The 22,021-nt window shown below is 37.2% G+C and overlaps 1 protein-coding gene across 1 annotated transcript in view; it reads right to left on the bottom strand.

The window, feature by feature from the left end:
* Window positions 1–2,811: 2,811 nt before the first annotated feature.
* The window catches only part of DHX29 (DEAH (Asp-Glu-Ala-His) box polypeptide 29), a 54,229-nt gene continuing 35,019 nt past the window's right edge, over window positions 2,812–22,021 (bottom strand). The window contains exons 17-27 of the mRNA XM_011996757.1: window positions 20,879–20,963; window positions 19,646–19,734; window positions 18,131–18,259; window positions 17,965–18,040; window positions 16,970–17,194; window positions 14,957–15,093; window positions 14,407–14,500; window positions 9,476–9,778; window positions 8,214–8,345; window positions 6,668–6,764; window positions 2,812–3,102 (exon numbers count right to left, since the gene is read on the bottom strand). Of these exons, the coding sequence (XP_011852147.1) occupies window positions 3,050–3,102; window positions 6,668–6,764; window positions 8,214–8,345; window positions 9,476–9,778; window positions 14,407–14,500; window positions 14,957–15,093; window positions 16,970–17,194; window positions 17,965–18,040; window positions 18,131–18,259; window positions 19,646–19,734; window positions 20,879–20,963 (1,420 nt within the window). The 3' untranslated portion in view covers window positions 2,812–3,049. The remainder of the gene's footprint in view (window positions 3,103–6,667; window positions 6,765–8,213; window positions 8,346–9,475; window positions 9,779–14,406; window positions 14,501–14,956; window positions 15,094–16,969; window positions 17,195–17,964; window positions 18,041–18,130; window positions 18,260–19,645; window positions 19,735–20,878; window positions 20,964–22,021) is intronic.

Below are 22,021 nucleotides of genomic sequence, written 5' to 3'. Positions count from 1 at the left end.
ATTTCATTCTAAGATCCCATAGTGACTTGAATGCAAAAAACCCCACAAAAGACTAAAATATCCTATCCACTATCAACTTTATCAGCTTATCTGAAGCCAGTAAGCATTGCTGGGGAAAACCAAAAAGCCTTTCCAAGTTGATCCCTACGTTATTCTGTTTTAGTCCTTTGTTGAGCCCACTCTGATGTTAATATTATCCTCACTTTATGCTGGTTATTTCTATTTTTGCCTGCAAATCAGTGAGGGTCTGCAAACTTTTATGAATATATTCATATTCAACCTATTATGCTTTCTGTTCCTTTATCACATCCATAAAGAATACTCTATTTGCTGCCTCACCTTTTCATTTTTATTCACTCCCTAAACTTATGATTTGTACTCATGCAGAAAAGAGTTAACGTAGCAAGCCAGAGGTCTTTAGAAGAGACTGCTTGTGGGACTGGCCTTTGGCTGGAGCCTGGGAACTTGACTTGTGAAAAGTCCTCTGCTTTTTGATAACACTGTTTTGCCTGCTAGGAACACTTAAATGCCTGCTTTCCTTCTGGGAGCCTGGAATTTTGTTATGCCTGGTCTTTGTGCTTGTATGACCTGCCCCTAATAAAAATCCTTGCACTGACTCTGTAGTATGACTCTGTAGTAGGTTTCCCTGGGCAGAAACTGCACAGCACATAGGACGCCTGTGTATAGATTTCTCCAGACTCCATGTGATGTGTCTTTTTCCCTTGCTGATTCCATTGTATATCCTTTCTCTACAAAATCAACTTTAGCCTCTGAGTCCTGCAAGTCCTTCTGGTGTATCATTGAATGTGCATGTGGTTGTGGGACTTCTGAGAGTCCTTCCTTGCCACCCTCCATTCAAACTATCTCAAAAGGTTGATGTATTCATTAAACCTTAGTAATCTTTCCCTACTCCATAACATCTGTTGACAATACTTTTGCTTTCAAAAATCTTCCTTGGCATTAAGATAGCCTACTTTAACCCTCCTCATCCCTCACTCATTCAGCATTTATTGAATGCCTATATATGCAAGGCATTGTGTTAGGGACGTATCAGCAAGTGAAACAGTCCTGGTGCAGCATATGTTCTAGTGAGAAGATGAAAAGCAAATGGTACAAGCTGAGAAAAATACCGTATTATGAGTAAAAGGGGATATGCACTTCAGTAGGGTGGCCTGTGCGAAGGGCTTTAAAGCAGAAAAGTCTGCTTGGTAAATAACCGGAAGCAATGTATTATGGCAGAGAACGCCATGTGTAAATGCTCAGAAAAACTGCTTGGCATCTTCTAGCAACTGAAAAGGAGCCTAGCGTGGCTGGAGCACCATGAGATTTTCGAAAGAGTAGAGATGAGACTGGAGGATAGGAAGGTCCAGATCAGTTAGAGAGCTTTGGAGGTCATGTTTAGAACTTTAAAGAGCAATGAGAAGCCAAGTGACACAGATACCCTTTAAAAATATCATTCTTTTTTGGATTAGAGGTATAAAAAGGAGGAGAAAGCCTACTTTGGAGATACTGCAGTGGTGTAGGTGAAAGACAATGGTGATCTGGGTCTGAGTGACGGCTGAGAATATGAAAGAAGAGACTTTGATTTTCTTACCCCTTTGGTGATTACCTCAACTCCCCCATCTTTAATTATCATCTCTGTGTAGAAGACTCTAACCCTATGACCTTACCTGATGTGAGTCACTGTTTCACATTTCAAAGGAATAATGATTACATTTCAGATATCTAAATAGTACTGGAGCCATAATGCTTCTGTTACTTACTATCAGTGTGATCTCACACATGTTATTTCACTTATCTGTGCCTCAGTTTCCTCACTTGTAAAATACAAATAGTAGGTTAATACAGCACCTACCTCGTAGGTTGTCTATAAATGAGTTAATAGACAAATTTGGGGTACTAGCCTCCATGTGTCCCAAGAGGAATTGCCTTCAACACCCAATCTAGCTCCTTCTCCTGACATGCCCATTTTTATTAATGGCACTAGAGATTCCAAACCACGGTCACATTTGACTCCTTGCTCTCAATTCCCTTGCCACATTGCAAGTAGAAACCTCAAGTTAGAGATTGCTACTAAGTATTGTTTTTACTTCCAAGTTACGGATTTGTTCATCAAAAAATATTAAAATTATATCCCTGTTATGAGAGCCAAGCAGTTATACTAGGTTCCTATTAAATTCTAATCTTTTGAGTTTCAGATGCAATTTCTGCCTTTTGATCTAAAAGGGACTATATTTGAAGTTTATCAACAATCTATTGATAAGAAATGAAGAGAAATCCCTCTAAGTAATAAAAATGGAATTTCAAAAGATCGTCAGTAAGCAAAACAAATAGGACCAATGAAAAATATCTAAGCATACTTCACTATCTCAAAGTTACTGACCTTACCAGTTCAATCATGTGTACAAAAAAGGTTCGGGGCAGGGATATCACAGCTGTAGCTTGAGAAAAACAATGCAAGGCTGACAGGAGTATTAGTCAATCCTGCCTGTCCTCCAGAACTACATGTTTATGCTTTCTGAATGTTACTGAAATAGGTGGAATCTATTAATAGTGCACTTATTTAGGTTTTGAAATTTAGTATCAAATACTAAATAACTGACTTCTGAAGTTGTTCCTTTTCATGGAAATTTAATTATAATTGATTTTGGAGATTATTTTCCCTTCTGGGTCTATAGGGTTTAAATTCTGCAGACATCAAGGACTGATAGATGAGGAGGCAGCCACACAGGGAATCACAACATTAAGCTACAGATACCACAGACATAGGCCTTGCCCTTCAAGCACACAACGATGAGCAAAACATGGACGATACCAAAGAATTTATTGTAAATGTAGTGGCAAATACATTCAGAATAATCATCATTAAAAAGGAACTAGAAAATTACACATATTTAAAGTATGTGCTTTTTTCCCCACCACCTTTAAGTTAATGGCTAGTACCAACATTTTAAGTAATGAAATACTTAATGTGATGATCCATTTTCAGATAATTTCATGACTGTATCTTCATCTTAATTTTTAAAGCAGTTGACCATGAATTTCAGCGTCAATTATTCTCTGTTTTTATCAATTCCGTAATGATCTGTAGAATCTTGTCATCTGAGTGGAAGAAAAAAAAATGCCACGAATAAATGCAACATTGTCTGATTTTCCAATGTATATACAGGTAAATAAGAAGTATACGTCACTAATATTTTTTACATTAGAATACAGAATTAACACCAGTAATAAATCTAGAGACGCCTATAAATATTTTTTGCCCCACATAGATTTTAATTATTGCTGTAGGTTATGCCATACCTACTTTGACAAAAGTTAACATTTTGAAAAAAGATAACATTTGTATAGGCTAAACCCCAAAGAGATAATATGACGTGAACTGTTACTTCTTTATAAGGAATTATAAATTTTATTCTATAAAAATTCCTTGAAGAAAGTAAGTTTCTCAACTTTTTCACTTGGCTGAAATATACTGAAGGCTCTACTGACTATTCAGCGTTCTTCAGAGTATGGCAGAATTTCCAAAGTATAAGCAAGGAAGGAAGAAATAACTGTTATCAGTTTCTCCATGTTTAGTCCAAAGGAAACAAAAAATTCTAACAGGGAAGTGCTCTTGGAGAGGTGTCAATGGGGAAGTGACAGACCACTCTACACAACAAAGGAATCAAATACCAATTAATTTGACAAACAGAGCAACCAAGGCTGCGTTATTTGCTAGAGGGGTTTTGTTAACAACTGCTTCTACTTAATAGTTACTCTGAAATTGTGACTTCCTAAGGACCTCATAACCACTCTTTAGAAAGTTACAATTATCAGGGCTGCAAAACTGAAATTCTACATTTACATCAGATACTCAGAAAAAGGTGTGGCTTTCAATGGTTGCAATGGTTACAGTGGCATTAAAAACAACAACAAAAAAGTGGGAGGGAGAGGAAAAAGACAGGTCATTTGTTTGAAGTTGGAACAATGGCAGGTCTAGAAAGAACATTTTTCTTTTTTATTTTTTAAGAGATGGAGTCTCACTCTCGCCTAGGCTGTAGTGCAGTGGTGTGATCATAGCTCACTGCAGCTCTGAACTCCTGGGCTCAAGCAATCTTCCCATCTCAGCCCTCTGAGTAACTGGGATTACAGGTGCAAGCCACCATACCTGGCTCCAAGAACCACGACTTTTAAATTGAGGAAGAGACAGTAAAAGAAAGTATGAGAGTAAGTTCAGTTACTTCTTTTTCAAATGTTTGGCATTCTACCAACTTTTTGTTATAAACCCAAGAGAGAGCACTAACATACTTCTTCCTTCCTCCCAAGTCAAAGGTATACACTACACACAACAGTAAGTTCTGCTCTCTCTCTTATGGCAAACGGAACACTGATATCATTTCAAAAATCATTTTGCTTAATTAAAAGCTGAGGTTCAACCTATACTTTATAAGATGTAATTCTTTCTTATTGCCAAAGTTGTGATGCACAAAGCCCCCTGAGAAAAGAGCCCATATGTCTTAATACGTTAAGACCTGATCTGCTTCCAGCAATATAGGAAAATTAATACATTTTAATGCTTATGCATTCATATTTAGTTATACAAAAAACCCACAAGAGTATGAGGTTTCAGGGTAGCAGAACTAGATCAGGAGCTCCCCCAACTTGCCTGACTTGAGAATAAACTGGGGATAATTTTGAGAATAAACTGGGGATACTTTGTTCAGTACAATCATACTGAAGTCACTGATCAATTCTTAACATTAAAAGGACAACCAAATTTAAGTGCTTCCTGATGTGATGCAATGGGGAGAATACAGCACCAACTAGAAAGTATTATTTTTCTCAAAACTTATTCTAATCATACCTCCAAATATAACTACCAGTTTATAGGAAATACAGGAACATGTTAAAGCATGAGTATGTAACTAACCAAATATTAAATGTGGGACATGCTACCAGAAAAACAACTCAGTTTATTAAAAATAGTTAACTGCATTTAAAAAGGGGATAGCCTTAGAGGGGAAATGTTACAGAATAAAAGATTTTAAAAATAATACAGCCACAGACCTCTCCCATAGAGATCAGTATGTCTAGGGTAGGTCTTTGGACCTTGTATTCTTTGCAACTGCCAGGATGATTTTGATGATTTGGCAAGTTTGAGAAACACTTCACTGGGCAAACTGCAAACTCAGGTGTGTCCACTGCAGATCTCTCTCTTATTTTTTGATACAGGGTCTTGCTCTGTCACCCAGACTGGAGTGCAGATACTCGCCTCAGTCTCCCAAGTAGCTGAGACAACAGGTACATGCCACTAGGCCTGGCTAATTTTTTTTTAAATTGTTTGTACAGATGACATCTCCCTATGTTACCCAGGCTGGTCTTCAAGTGATCCTCCTGCCTCAGCCTCCCAAAGTGGTGGGATTACAGGCAGGCGTCACCATGCCTGACTCATTTCAGATTTCTGTTGAAGGATAATGTGTTTATTTTATACAGAGAAATAGCTCTGCATTTGAAAGAAACACACGGTGGAAAAATCATGCTGAAACAAACCTAACAGAAAGTCCCTAAATCATATACACACACACAAATACATATATGGGTATGTGTATACATACATATATTTCTTAGAGACAGAGTCTCTCTATGTTGTCTAGGCTGGACTTTAACTCCTGAGCTCAAGCTATCTTCCCACCTCAGCCTTCTGGGTAGCTGGGACTACAGGCATATGACACCATGCTTGGCTTATTATTTTTTTAAATAGTAGCTATGTTACCAGTTTACTAAAATGCTAATAAGTAGCAAAGTTTACTATGCTCAGTTTTATTAACGTTTTTTCTATGAAATGGCTAGAAGTTTAGAAATGAAGTTTAAGAGACAGGAGTAAACTAAACCTTAAGAGGATAATTAGGTTGTGAATAATCACTAATTGAGTTTGATGGAATTCGGCATAAAATAGATGGAATTTTTTACAACTTCAGTATGCTTTAGTATACTCCAATGTTACAAAAAAATAATTTCTAGAATATTTCAGATTTTCTCTTAGAAAGTTTTTTTTCCTTTTTTTGAGATGGAGTTTCGCTCTTGTCACCCAGGCTGGAGTGCAATGGCATGATCTTGGTGCTCACTGCAACCTATGCCTCTCAGGTTCAAGTGATTCTTGTGCCTCAGCCTCCCGAGTAGCTGGGATTACAGGCACCCGCCACCATACCCGGCTAATTTTGTATTTTTAGTAGAGACAGGGTTTCACCATGTTGGCCAGGCTGGTCTCAAACTCCTGACTTCAGGTGATCCACCTGCCTTGGCCTCTCAAAAGTGCTGGGATTATGGGCGTGAGCCACCGTGCCTGTCCTCTTAAGAAAGTTTTTCCACACATTAATACATAGGTATGTGTACCTATGTATATACATACATACATACATACATGTTTTGCTCATTGTTGTGTGCTTTAAGGGCAAGGCCTATGTCTGTGGTATCTGTAGCTTAATGTTGTGATTCCCTGTGTAGCTGCCTCATCCTCTATCAGTCCTTGATGTCTGCAGAATTTAAACCCTATAGACCCAAAAGGGAAAATAATCTCCAAAACCAATTATAATTAAATATGTACCTATGTATACACATACATACATAGGTACACATACACTTTTGTGTATACTGTCTTTCACTTACATTATAAGCAAACACTTACTTTCAAGGGACATCTTTGGATTTTCAAGCTTTTTTCTTAAAACAGAATCAATGAGAACTCTCAGCTGCTTGAAAATGACAGCTATCTTTACAGGGGCCTGTTAAGAGGAGATGAAAAAAATGGACAAAGTCAATCCAGGGGAGTGTGAATGTGTTTAAGTAAATCGAGGCAAGCATATATTACAATGCCTTAGCACGTCTTGCTTTTAATGGAAAACACAGTGGGAAAAATACAAATTATTTCTGCTAGCTAGGCATGCAAACCTCTCAATTTCCTTATTAAATCTGGTAACTCTTCCCAAAATAAGGCAACTATTATTCCAATAATTGTTTTCTTCTCTATTTATATCAACTCTGTGGAAGTTAAGACTACAGTTTTGGGGAGATTTTTTTTTTTTTTTTTTTTTTGAGATGGAGTCTGTGTCGCCCAGGCTGAAGCGCAGTGGCGCAATCTCGCCTCACTGCAACCTTCACCTCCCAGGTTCAAGCGATTCTCCTGCCTCAGCCTCCCAAGTAGCTGGGATTACAGGTGCGCACCATAATGACTGGCTAATTTTTTGTATTTGTAGTAGAGACAGGGTTTCACCATGTTGGTCAGGCTGGTCTCTAACTCCTGACCTCATGATCCACCTGCCTCTGCCTCCCAAAGTGCTGGGATTACAGGCATGAGCCACGGCACCTGGCCTGGGGTGGGAAATTATTTTAAACAGCTTTATTGAGATATAACTTACCCTAAAAATTCACTCATTTTCACTAATTTCAATAGCTTTCAGTAAATTAATAGAGTTGTGCAACCATCACAATCCAGTTATAAAACATTTTCACCACCCCAATTTCTTTGCACAAAGTGCATATAATTGTACAGCTGCACTTAAAATTCACCTCTCCAGTCCTAGACAAACGGCTGTCATAGAATAACCTAACAATGTAACAGGTTTGTTTAGTTTAAGCTGGTCAATCTTGATGGGAGTACAGAGAAACAGATAAACTTATTGTTAGAAATAAGCATAGGTTGGTCTGATTTTTCCAGAGAAGAATTCAACAGTATGAAATAAACTATAAATCTGTTTGATCTTTTTATTCCTTTTTATTCCACAATGTAGTGGAATGAGAATAAATTTGGGAATCAAATAGTCCTAGATTTGAATCTTGCTCTTTCAGTAATAATCCATGTAAATCTTGGGAAAATTATTTAATTTCTCACTGTGTTTAAGTGTCTCTATCTATATAAAAGAAACTATAGAAATTACCTAACAAGGCTGTTAGGCTATTAATTTGGGAAAATCCATATAAAGTTAACTATTGAAGTACCCAACATAGAAAGCTAGGATTGTTATTAATAATAAATAGAATTTGTCATACCAATATAATTTGATTTTCAAATTTAACAGATTTAAAACCACAGAGGCAAGATAAAATAAGCAATTCTACTTAACTCATATTATAAGAAGACATTATGCAGACTCCAATAAAATTAAAAAAATGTACTTCAATGGTACTGAAGTTGAACATTTTTAATAATCAATAAAATCAGTTGTACTATGTACCTGAAAATAGATCCAGCCATCAATAGAAAGAAGACGTTCTCGGTGTTGAACTTCTATATCACCACCAAAAAGTAAAACTGGAAAAGGGGTTATTAGGGTAGTTTCTCTCAAATACACTCTGGCATACCTTATCTACATGGGAAAAAGGAGGGGAAATAATTTCAAAATATAAAAATAGAAGGAAGTCATTTATCTTTTTCAAGTAAGCATTTTTCTACAATTTATTATTCTACATTTTAAGCCAAGAGTATCTGTAAAGCTACATTTTCATTATGTGCATAATTTATCAATTTTATAGTAATTACTATTACCACCTGTGCATTTATACTATAAAAAGGCATTGTAAATATTATTGCTAAGGCTGAGTTAGACGTTGAACATAAAGGAAACTAGTTACAAGCAATTTTATAATGCTAATGATATTAAATAATTAATGTTAAAATGATGATTAACTTTCAGTTTCTGGTTTCTAGACCAATATTCAGCTACGGGCGTCAATCAGTAATTTCTCATGTTTTACATTTAAGTTTGATAAATGTTGAGAGTTATTCAAGCCAGTGCTTGAAATTATGGATCTTTGTTATTTTAAAGGTCAAGAAACAAAACGGAGGCACTCTTTGTAAAGGGAGAAGAATTATGTTTCAATTTTTTATGTTCTCTTTTCTTCTCATACTGCCTTAAAAATGTATAAATGAGACAGGTAACAAAAACCCAAAATATGAAGAGAAAATGCCATCTTAACCTTCACCATATGTTAAAAAATAAGAAAATGGAGTGGTCATGCAGCTCCAATTTAAAAGGTTGTTTTTGTTGTAATCTATAAATATTTGTTATTAAATTATCTTAGGTGATACTTGACCGAAACTGTTGCAAATCATCCACAGTTCTACTACACCATTCAATATTCCCCTTATTTGGAAGCAGCACATACAACTTGTCTTTTATCCCCTTCTGAGACAGCACCTTTTCATGAAATACTCAGGAGATTGACACATTATCAACCAACATCAATTTGCTATTACTGTCTTTATTCCAAGTAGAAAAGATGATGGGCAGAGTAGAAACCTTACTAATTTTTTTTTGAAGAGAAAATAAGCATTCTTTTGTTTGAAAAGCTATGTGCATCTTGATTTCAAATATTAACAAAAATGAATAGCTCAATTTGAGAACCAAATAAAATACCTGTTAGGGCATCCTAACTTGTTATGAATGACTTGTAGAATAATGCTCTGAATACTGGAATTTAGGAATGAGTACTTCACCTTCTCCTGGTATAAGAGCCATCCATGAGTTTGCAAATCTCTATTTACTGAGGATGGGTGTACTTGTGCTTTGCCTTGGGCCGTCTCCACAATGCAAGCCAATTTTTCTGTAACATCCACTGACTTTGTATAGATTATCTTCCCCACATTGTCATACAGTCCAGCCACCAGTACAGCTTTAAGAAGGGCAATTTCTTGGAATGAGAGGGTCTGTGAGGCTCTGTTTCCTTCCCAGCTGGTAGAAGTTGTGGAAGATGAAAATCCTGCTGCCTTAACCAACTTTATTAACTCCTGCTTTACAGCCTAGATTGGTTTATGTTAAAAACAGAAATAATCAAATTGATTAGAGAAATTTCCAAATAACATTGTAATTTATATTACTGCTTCCTATAAAAATTGACAGGATGCTAATGATTATTTAGCTAACTATAGCCCAAATTACCTTAAGGAAGAAAAAAAGATACTGGAAAGTCAACTAGAAACAGCTATTCTCTTCACCCTAAGACTTCAGATGTCTCAAAACATAAAAACGTATAAAATTTGAGAGCAAGAAAAATGTGTCTAAACACATTTTCATTCGCTACATTTACTTCCATAGTAGCTCTCCTTTTTCTCTGGAGATTTTTACTTAATGAGGATGGTCAGCATTGAGAAAGAACTGACAGAAATCTTGATTCTAGATTGCAAGTACTTCATTTGTTTCCGGAAATCTATCTTAATTTCTCAAAGAACTTTGAAAAAGTTTATTAATGGCAACTTCATTTAATCTAAAATTGTTGCCTAAAATATTTTTCTACCTTTAATATGTGCTGATCAGCAAAACTAGCACAGGAAGGATGGGCAGTTTTTCAAAGTACACAGGATACAAGCAATTAAAAGGTGATGTTTACCTTTAGGATATCCTTTATGTTTTAAGTTTGGGGCTTAAGGGACTTTAATTCTTGGGGAGAAAAGACCAAACAGACAGCTGCCATAACACCACAGGGTTAGTGAAGACATCTAAAACTTTGTAGTCCCAGGGAGGTGAAGAAAAGGCTCACAGAAGAAAGGGGATGGAAAGCAATTTGAAGGTCGGGAGAAGTAGAGAGGAGATAAAGGAAAAGGGGCTAAATTGAAGAAATAGCCCCCTCTGGGCTAACTGATTGGGATTTCTACATGTTCCCAGTCAGGTGGCCCAGAGGGGGCTATTTCTTCAATTTAGCTCTTCATGTGCTTCATGTGCTTCGAGAAGGACAAAGTTCATTCCATTTAGAGAAGTCTCTGCTGTCATCCTAGCAGTTTTTTTTTTTAATCACAAAAAACAGTGTGTCAGATATGGGAAAAAACCTTTACTTTTTAAAATATGAGTATAGAATAGGGGGATTATGTGAGAGATACATTATTGTCTGAATACTTTTATAGCATATCTGGGCCAAGCGAGGTGGCTCACACCTGTAATCCTTCCTAGCACTTTGGGAGGCTGAGATGGGAGGATCGCTTGAGACCAGGAATTCAAAACCAGCCTGGTCAACACAGCAAGACCCCATCTATTTAAAAAAAACAAAAACAAAAACAAAAACTTTTATAGCCTATCTGTATTAAACATTATTTCCTTTTACATACGTATCAATAAAAATAAAAAGACAGTATTTGTGGGGGAGCCCTGCTTTTCACATTCACCTGTCTTTACATTTTGACTACACTTCTACTCTCTCTCCTCCCAGAAATAAATTTGTTCCTGAATAGCAACCTAATAGGCTAAACCATCGGTTTCCCTTCCTAAGAACAGACTGATAAAGTTGATCACAACCAGTCACTAAGTATGATGCTTTGAATGCCTTTTCATAACTAGCCATCCCAGGCTGTAGCTAAATAGCTGGCCAATATTTAGGGACATATAATAGAATTTCACGAAGAGGATCAGGGCTCTTTGGAAACACGACTGATTCCAAGCCTGGAGCGTAAAATACACTAGAGAAGCTTTCCATACCAAAAGCAAGGGAGCCATCAAAGATTGCTAAGATTATATGAAAAGGACTCAGCAGCCAACCCAAAGGGGCTCTCACTTCCTAAAGAGGGGACAATTTGAGTATTAAAAAATTAACTGTAGAGAACTGAAACACATCAAATATATTTAAATCAATAAGTTCGTAACAATTTTTTAAAAAAACAAGATTCACTGATTACTTGTGGAGATGCTTAGGAATCAACTCATTATGAAAACTGCTAGGTAAAAGGAAACAAGCATTTATCCTAATTTTCTTGTATAAACTGTACCTCAGGGTATTCAAATATTAATAAGGAAAAAGTAGTTCTTTATGAAATAATTCTAGCTAACAAGTAGAACTATAATACCATCATTTGCAACCCTAATGAAACAATAGGTCTGAGTGTTATCAATGGCTTCTAAAAGCATTGCATGAAAAGCCAGTGGGGAATTTTGTAATGGATGAATCTTGCTGGCTCCATTGATATATCTTAATGTTACGAAAAGGGAGATGACTCCGAAAAAAAAGAAAAAAGAAAAAAAAAAAGATGAACTTGAATTGGATTAAATTCTCTCGATATAACACCCATTTATAGGAAATACAGGACACAGAAGAATATGTTAAATAATACCACAAGGATATAATCAGCCTTATCCAGACCCTAATGAAACAATAGGTCTGAGTCTTATCAATGGCTGCTAAAAGCCTTACATGAAAAGCCAGTGGGGAATTTTGTAATGGATGAATCTAGCTGGCCCCATTGATATATCTTAATGTTACCAAAAAGGAGATGGCTCCGAAAAAAAGAAAAAAGAAAAAAAAACAAAGATGAACCTGAATTGGATTAAACTCTCAACACCCATTTATAGGAAATACAGGACACAGAAGAGTATGTTAAATAATACCACAAGGATACAATCAGCCATATCCAGAATGCAGGACACTCTACAGGACAATGTATCTGGTTTCTTCAAAAAATAAATGGCAAATAGGAAAAAACTGAGAAAGGGGTGACGATAGGTTAAGAGACTTTATTAAAAAACATATCAACCAAATTTAAAGTGTGGGCCTTGTTTGGATCATCCTTTGAACTAGCTGTAAAAAAAAAGCCAGTAATGAGGTAACTGAGGATATTTAAACACTGTCTGTATATCTGATGGTATTAAGGAATTGGGTATTTTTAGGTGTGATAATGTTTAAAAAAAATCTGATACCTTGGATATGCTTCAAAATCTAGAGGGCAGATAGTAGAATAAAAGGAGTACAAGTATATTGACCACAGGTTGATAATTATGAAAGTGGGAAATGGGTATATGAAAGTTCATTATGTCCATACAATTTGATGTATGTTTGAAATTTTCCGTAATTAAAGAAAAATAACCACATTTCAGAGTTGAGAAGAAATATAGATTAATCTCCTTTCAACTTGCGTGTGTTTTTTTTCCTTTTCTTTTTTTTGAGACGGAGTCTCGCTCTGCCGCCCAGATTGGAGTGCAGTGGCACGATCTCGGCTCATTGCAACCTCTGCCTCCTGGGTGCAAGCAATTCTCTGCCTCAGCCTCCCAAGTATCTGGGATTACAGGCACCCACAAGCACACCTGGCTAATTTTTGTATTTGTAATAGAGATGGGGTTTCACCATCTTGGCCAGGCTGGTCTTGAACTCCTGACCTCATGATCCACCCCCCTCGGCCTCCCAAAGTGCTGGATTACAGGCATGAGCCACTGTGCCCAGTCCTTGTGTTTTTTGTTTTTGTTTTTCAGACAGAGTTTTGCTCTTGTTGCCCAGGCTGGAGTGCAATGGTGCGATCTTGGATCACTGCAACCTCCATCTCCTTGGTTCCAGTGATTCTTGTGCCTCAGCCTCCCGAGTACTGGGATTACAGGCATGCGCCACCACACCTGGCTAATTTTGTATTTTTAGTAGAGACAGGGTTACTCCATGCTGGTCAGGCTGGTTTCGAACTCCCAATCTCAGGTGATTCACCCACCTCCACCTCCCAAAGTGCTGGGATTACAGGTGTGAGCTACCACGCCCAGCCCATGTTTTTTTTTTTTTTTTTAAGTGAAAAACTGAGACTTCTAATTCCCAAGATAGTGTTTATGAAATCGTGTTGCATCTTTTCTTTTCTTTTTTAAAAGAGATAGGGTCTCACTCTGTTACTCAGGGTACAGTGGTACAATTGTAACTCACTGCAACCTTGAACTCCTGGGCTCAAGCAATCCTCCCACCTCAGCCTCCTGAGTAGCTGGGACTACAGGCATGTGCTACCATGCCCATTTCATTTTTTTATTTTTGGTAGAGACACATTCTCACTATGTTGCTCAGGCTGGTCTCAAACTCCTGGCCTGAAGCCATCTTCCTGCTTCAGCCTCCCAAAGCACTGGGATTACAGGCATGAGCCAGTCTTTTTGATCATTTCTTGAACATACTATGATTATTATTATTATTGTTTTTTTTTTGAGACAGAATCTCGCTCTGTCACCCAGGCTAGAGTGCAGTGGTGCGATCTGGGCTCACTGCAAGCTCCGCCTCCCGGTTCATCCCATTCTCCTGCCTCAGCCTCCTGAGTAGCTGGGACTACAGGTGCCTGCCACCATGCCAATTTTTTTTTTTTTTTTTTGTAATTTTAGTAGAGACGGGGTTTCACCGTGTTAGCCAGGATGGTCTCAATCTCCTGACCTCGTGATATGCCTGCCTCGGCCTCCCAAAGTGCTGGGATTACAGGTGTGAGCCACTGCGCCCAGCCATACTATGATTATTAAATACTATTTTAAATCACTGTGTAATACATACAAGTTACTTGCTGGAAGAAAGAAGTCAAGTACAATCACACATGTACTAATTAACAAATGTTTTATTAAGTCCTTACTATGTGACAAGTATTTTCCTAGGCATTCTTTTTTCCAAAATAAACTTATAGTTACCCATGACTCTGAGTGAAAGATCCATATTAAGAATTACCTCTAGGGTTAACAGTGATGTTCTATTGAGGAAGTTCCTCCGGCAATATGTGATTTCAGAACGATAACCTCCTTCTTGTCGTGCTTTCTTCCATCTAGATACATAAAATGTCAATTAATGAATAAAGGTCACCATGTTCTCTTTCCAAACTCTTTTTCAGAGCTAATAACCAAAGTAAGATTTAATTAAATTATAATTTAAAAAGGGGAGGGATCTTGCTTGTAGCAGCTACCAATTGTATATAAGAATATTAACTTATTAACAGATATGTTAACAATATTAACAGATATTTTCTGTTTATGTTTAACAGTAAATTATTAAGTTACTTTAAATGAGTTAATATACATATAATACCAAATATATTATTCTTAAGTTTTAAGAAGGATTATAAAACACATGACTCTCTAACATAATTATACGTTGACAGATGAAATAACTAAAAATAAATTTAAACCTCAGATGTACAATTTTAATGAGTCAAAGGTAATTTTTTTTAAGTAAATAACCTCACGTAATTGGCTTATTGATAACGGCCAGATTATGTTTTTACCCTAGATAAGCATTGTAGATTGTCAGGTGGTCTGAATCCGCCATGGCCAAAGCTGATTTTGCAAGATCTGCTTCATCTTTTCGACCAATTGGTGTGGTAAAAGGAGACTTCTCTGTCATAACTGCAGCTAGTGTTGCCTATCCATAAATGACAAAACAATTTATCATTAAAGAGCTATACAGTGAAAGTTAACTTATAAAAGAAAGCAAATCATAAAACAATCACCCTTTAAGTTGCCTGTTTATTTTCAATACTTTTATTATGTTCTACTATAGCTAATTTTTATTTTCATTTTAAAGTTATTTTTTGTTCCATTTTAAGGAATTTCAAAAATACATCCCTTTACTTTTATACCCTTTCTGTGAGGTAAGGAGGCAATTATCACCACAATCAGAGAAAAAAAACTGAACATTTATATAAATGATTTACAGTCTGTCATACAGTTAGAGGCAATCTGGGAATCCTAACTCAGTTATCTTGTCTCCAAGACTGCCAAATTTCCACTCTTAGTCTGCCATGATCTTTAAAAATAATTTGGACATAACAATCCATTTGTTGTTGTAGGTTTTCAGATCAACTATCACGGAAGAGGTTTTTTTTGAACTTCACAAAATTCTGGTGAATATCTATTTCGAATACTAAACAGAGAGAGACTACAGTAATAAGTCACATTTTCTTCATTTTGTTTTTATTTCTGGATTTTTTTACACACAGGGTCTTGTTCTGTTGCCCAGCCTGGGGTGCAGTGGCCCAATCACAGCTCACTGCCCCCTCCTACTCCGGGGCTCTAGCAATCCTCCCACCTCAGCCTCCTGAATAGCTGGGTCTACAGGGGTACACCACCATGCCTGGCCAATTTTTTTAATCTTAATTTTTTTTGCAGAATCAGAGTCTCACTATGTTGCCCAGGCTTCCATTCTGTTTTTAAATAGCCTTTATTGGTAATCCCAGAAAGGGCCATAGCTTGATAAAGTTGGAAAGTTGGAATGGCACAGTAAGCATATGCGTCCAGAGACTCAGACAGATTTGAATTTGTTAATTCTGAGATAATTTGAGAAAAGAGAACTCTGCTAATTACTGGCTCAAAGAGAGAGCCCAAAAAAGGAAAGAAAAAAAGTTTTTAATTTTACCTTTCAGTCGCTAGTGTTCAAAGCTTCCTAAGAATCATCCACTACATATTCCATTAAATATTTCAAGCAGGTTGAAAACAAAAGTTTAGACAAGTCAAAATCACTCACAAAATAGTACCTACAGTACACTTAAGTAAATGGATGAACAGATTTTCAAGTATATAAATATAAAAACTTAAATATTATATTAAAATATTCTTATATTAATATAAACCTGGCCAACATGATGAAACCCCATCTCCACTAAAAGTACAAAAATTAGCCAGGTGTGGTGGCACGTGCCTGTAATCCCAGCTACTTGGGAGGCTGAGGCATGAATTGCTTGAACCCCGGAGGCGGAGATTGCAGTCAGCCTAGATTGCACCACTGCTCTCCAGCCTGGGCGACAGTGCCAGACCCTGTCTCAAAAAAAAAAAAAAAAATTCTTATCAGCATTCAGGCCCTCTCGGTTTTATTGTTAGTACAGACATTCTATTTAGTTAAAAAAAATTTTTGGCCGGGCGCGGTGGCTCAAGTCTGTAATCCCAGCACTTTGGGAGGCCGAGACGGGCGGATCATGAGGTCAGGAGATCGAGACCATCCTGGCTAACACGGTGAAACCCCGTCTCTACTAAAAAATACAAAAAACTAGCTGGGCGAAGTGGCGGGCGCCTGTAGTCCCAGCTACTGGGGAGGCTGAGCCAGGAGAATGGCTAAACCCGGGAGGCGGAGCTTGCAGTGAGCTGAGATCTGGGCACTGCACTCCAGCCTGGGTGACAGAGCGAGACTCCGTTTCAAAAAAAAAAAAAAAAAAAAAAATTTTAATTAACAATTGTTTCCAAACTTGTAATTTCCTGGTCAAAGGATATTTAAAGTGAAGAAGCAGCAGCACTGTTTGACTTACCACTGGGTCAAGGCAGCCAAATATGGCACCAAAAATAAGCATCTTGCCAATCTTGACATTCACAGGTAAAGCTGCAAGGTGTTGGCCCAACGGAGTCAGTTTAGGGTCATTTAATTCACAAGCTCCAATTTTTCGGAGCAAATTCATTGCATTGCTGATCACTTGGAGCTGAGGAGTATCTAAGGCTTTGGAGAGGAAATCTTCAGGAGAACCAAGATTACATTTCTGCAGATTAAAAAAGTAATAAAATTGGTATGAAATCAAAGAATTAACACTACCCAATGAGATGGTACTGGAACTAAATTTGACTTCAGTAAAATTTTGAGCAAAGAGGGTAAAATGTGTAAGTAGGGCTATCCTGTTATTTTTTTTTTATAATAGGGGCAGAGGAGTTGGGGGGAAGAGTATATAAGCGTTTGTGTGTGTGGGGGTGGGGAGGGAATAAGGATTAGATTTTCCACTCCACATTTTTAGTTTCTTAATTCCAGATTTTGATAGAGTCAAAAATCTAAGAACTGAAGGATATTATAGATCTTTCAGTCAAAGAAGACCTTTGTTTAGGTCAGGGTTTCTTGATCTCAGTACTACTGATATTTTGGGCTGGATAATTCTTTGTTTTAGGGAGCTGCCCTGTAAACTGTCAGATGTTTAGGAGCATCCCAGATCTCTACCTACTAGATACCATTTACCCTCCCTGTCCAATTATGACAACCAAAAATATCTCCTGACGTTGCCCAATGTCCCCTGGTAGGCAACAGTGCCCCCAGTTGAGAACTACTAGTCTAGGTTATGAGGCTGATAATCTGTAAAGTGTAAGTGTCTGGCAAAACCAAAACACAGTGGATTTACTTATAATAAGATGGATAAGGGCATATATTAAATAAGAGTAAAAAAGTTGAAAATCTAAAGCAATATAAGGTAAGTTTAGGTGTTCATTTTTTTCTTTTCTAGAAAGGGGTGAAGGACAAAATTCATCTGAGTTCCCTTGAGATTACCATAATATGAAGGCATAATTCCTCCAAAGGTACACGTAAGATTTCAGGAACAGAATACTCCATAAAGCCTTCAAATCTGAAAAATAAAGAAATACTAAATACATATTATCAGAAATGTCACACAGTACTGGTTTATGTGTTTTACATTTCCAGTGCTATGCCATACCTTTCTCTTGTGTACATTCGGAAACAGAAGCCATCTCTGACCCGCCCAGCTCTTCCCTGGCGCTGCAAAGCACTGGCTTTACTGACAAACGTCTCGACCAAAGAACTCATCTGACTGCTTTCATGGTACCTGAAGAAATGTTTTAGGAGAGAATATGCAGATAATTGACTTAAGTCAAAATTGGAAAAAGCTGGATTTGACTGTTACAACTAAGTTAAATATAAGCTTAAAAAGTCCATTATTTGGACCAATAATTCTCAAATTATGCTTCATATTTAAATAATTTAGTAAACATTGCATACTAAATACACTACAAATTAAAAGTCTGGCAAAAGAAAAAAAACTTCTTTAACTTATCCCTTCTCATACTAACCTAATCATAGAATCTTTTTAAAATTTAGTAGAATATCTATTAATTAAGGAACGAGAATTCTTTGACATATTTTGAGAAGTGTTACTGTGAACATTACAATTCAACACACTGTTCACGATACAGTTAAACCCTGAAAACATTTTCTCTAGAGGTACAATTCAAAGAATCAAGAATCTACTTTTTATTGAATAGCAGTACTCTCTTGCAAATATTGCTATGGTTTCCTAAAACAGGGGATAGTGTATCTAGGTTACAGTAGACTACTAAAGGTGGTCTGTCCTATTTATGCAATATAAACATTATTTATACAGTAGTAATCTTTTTGTTGACGATTCAGTTACAGTAACCTATTAGGTTCCAGTTACTGAACTAGGCACTTTCAGTTATGAAATTTTCATTTTGACTGGGTGAGGTGGCTCACGCCTGTAATACCAGCAGTTTGGGAGGCCGAGGCGGGCAGACTGCCTGAGGTCAGGAGTTCAAGACCAGCCTGGCCAACATGGTGAAACCCTGTCTCTACTAAAAATACAAAAAAATTAGCCGAGTATGGTGGCATGCGCCTGTAATCCCAGCTACTCAGAAGGCAGAGATGGGAACTGCTTGAAACAGGGAGGTGGAGGCTGCAGTGAGATTGTGCCACTGCACTCCAGCCTGGGTGTCAGAGCAAGACTCCATCTCAAAAAATAAAATAAAATAAAAATTTTTCATTTTACCCATTTGCAAATGAGGAAACTGATGATTAGAGAGGTTATATGTTACGTTACTTGCTCAAGGGATTTAAATTCAGCTCTTACTCCAAAAGCCATGTTTCTTTTCCAAATTACACAAAGAATGTTTTTTGTTAAACAATTTATTTTACAAATAAAAAATCTATAAAAATTTATGTTTTAAAAATTTTTCTCAGTACTTTTTAAAAGTCGCACTATACTGGCATTACTTATGGGAAAACCCATGACATGAAATTCTGACATTTACTTTCAGATATTTTAAAGTTTCTTACAGTTTCTCTAAGGCTTTTGCTTTGGACAGAACTAGGACATTTAGGATTTTCGCTATATAATTTTAGGATTTCTCCCAAGAATTCAAGAGCCTCAGCCTCTTTCCAGGTTAAAAATGTTTTGATTTGGGAAATTTAAACTTACTTATTTTCTTTTGTTCTTCCAGTATCAATTACAAATACAACATCTGGAATAGTGATACCCGTCTCTGCAATATTTGTTGCTAAAACAATCTGAAAAAAAACAAAAAGCTTAAAACATTTAGACTACTTTCATTAATATATCATTATTTATATTAGTTTGAGCTGATGAAATTTAAAAACTGAGTTTCAATTTCAGTCACAAAAATTTACAATCTATTTGCTATTACTATGTAATTTTAATTTACTCTAGTTTTGTCAGCTTAGCTTACTAATTAGACTAAATCTAAAATACAGATTTTTTAGTCCAACAAAAATACCACTCCCCTAATTCTAGTCAATCATCTTAAAAACGACATAAGTAGGGCTGGGCGCAGTGCCTCACACCTGTAATCCCAGTACTTTGGGAGGCCAAGGCGGGAGGATCACCTGTGGTCAGGAGTTTGAGACCAGCCTGGCCAACCTGGCAAAACCCTGTCTCTACTAAAAATAGAAAAATTAGCCAGGCTTGGTGGCAGGTGCCTGTAATCCCAGCTACTCAGGAGGCTGAGGCAGGAGAATCACTTGAACCCGGGAGGAGGAGGTTGCAGTGAGCTGAGATTGTGCCATTGCACTCCAGCCTGGGCAACAAGGCTGGAGTGTTGTTTTGAAACTCCGTCTCAAAACAAAAAAAACATAAGTAGAATGGGAAACTGGGTAGAGATTGAAGACAGCTAAGCACAGCCCTTCACTATTATTAGGGAAAAAAAAATCACATTAATGAGAAGAACTAGGTTGTTGTCCTGGCTCTGTTACTTATTAGCTTTGTGACCTACCTAATGGTTTATGTACAGGAAAAATCATCAGAGAGGATCTGCCTAGAGAACAACAAGAATACTCCCAGGATTTAAATATTCAGTCTCCTTTGTGATGCCTAATATCCAATCTCCTTTGTGATGCCTTCTCGGGAAAAAGTTGTGACTTTTTTCCCTCAACAGGCAACATCCATACCATATTTTTCAACTAGCACTCTCTCAATGAAGTCTTCTCCCTTAAATAGCACATAATGTAAACATACAAATGCTTGAATTGTAACATTGGGTTCACTTCTGATGATGGTAAGGCGCAGAACACCTGGAGTTGGCAGTGCACATCAAGCACTTAATGTTAACAACTGTCTTTGATGATAAAAAGTTATACTGCATTCATAAAATACTCTCAGGTGTATCACATATAAATTTGCTGTACTAAATTTTACCTTCCTGACTCCTGGAGGAGGAAGTGTGAATGCTGCAGCTTGATCTTGGGTTGAAAGAATAGAATGCAGAGCTATCACTTTATATCTGAAAGTTAAAATCATAGTTCTTAGCAAGGGTTTCTCTTTAGAAGACACTGCAAAGAACAACAAAATTTATTTGCATATAGCAAGCAACTTTAAGATTTTTTACTATGAAAAAATTTAAACATACACAAGTGTTTACAGAATTGTACAATGAAACCTCATATACACGCATCACAGAGAATATAAACAAACTATGCAAACAGGATTAAATTTTTTTAATGTTCTTTCTAATGTTGAAGTGGCTTATATGGTTTATTACTGTAGTAATAAACTCTATTGAAACATATAGTAAACAGCTGATTAAATATATATGGCTGATAAACTGCAGTTTGGTTGGAGTTTTGCACGATTTAGCAGGTTGGCAGGAGTCACCATCTTACTTTTAAACCACAGGATTCCCTCTGCTTAATCTTATTAAGAAGATGAAGCCTGGCCGAGTGCGGTGGCTCATGCCTGTAATCCCAGCACTTTGGGAGGCTGAGATGGGTGGATCATCTAAGGTCAGGAGTTTGAGACCAGCCTGGTCAACATGGTGAAACCCCATCTCTATTAAAAATATAAAAATTAGCTGGGCGTGGTAGCATGCACCTGTAGTCCCAGCTACTTGGGGAGGCTGAGGCAGGAGAATCACTTGAACCTGGAGGTAGAGGTTACAGTAAGCTGAGATTGTGCCACTGGACTCCAGCCTGGCCAACAGAGCAAGACTCTGCCTTAAAAAAAAAAAAAAAAAAGAAGATGAAGGCTATAGGCAGTGGCTCACACCTGTAATCCCAGCACTTTGGTAGGCCAAGGTGAGAAGTTCGTTTGAGCCCAGGAGTTTGAGGCCAGCCTGGGCAACAGAGGGAGACCCTGTCTCTATGAAAAAAAAATTTTTAATTAGCTGGGCGTAGTGGTGCACGCCTGTGGTCCCAGCTGCTCAGGAGGCTGAGCTGGTAGGACTGCTTGAGCCCAGGAGTTTGAGGCTGAAGGCGCAATCACGCCACTACACTACAGCCTAGGCAACAGAGATAGAATCTGTCTCAAAAATAAAATAAAATGGAACAAATGCAGAATATAGTA

This window comes from Mandrillus leucophaeus, unplaced genomic scaffold (assembly GCF_000951045.1).
Source record: "Mandrillus leucophaeus isolate KB7577 unplaced genomic scaffold, Mleu.le_1.0 Scaffold523, whole genome shotgun sequence".
Lineage (NCBI taxonomy): Eukaryota > Metazoa > Chordata > Mammalia > Primates > Cercopithecidae > Mandrillus > Mandrillus leucophaeus.
Note: the sequence above shows the minus strand (reverse complement) of the source record. Positions and strands in the feature narration are given on the sequence as shown.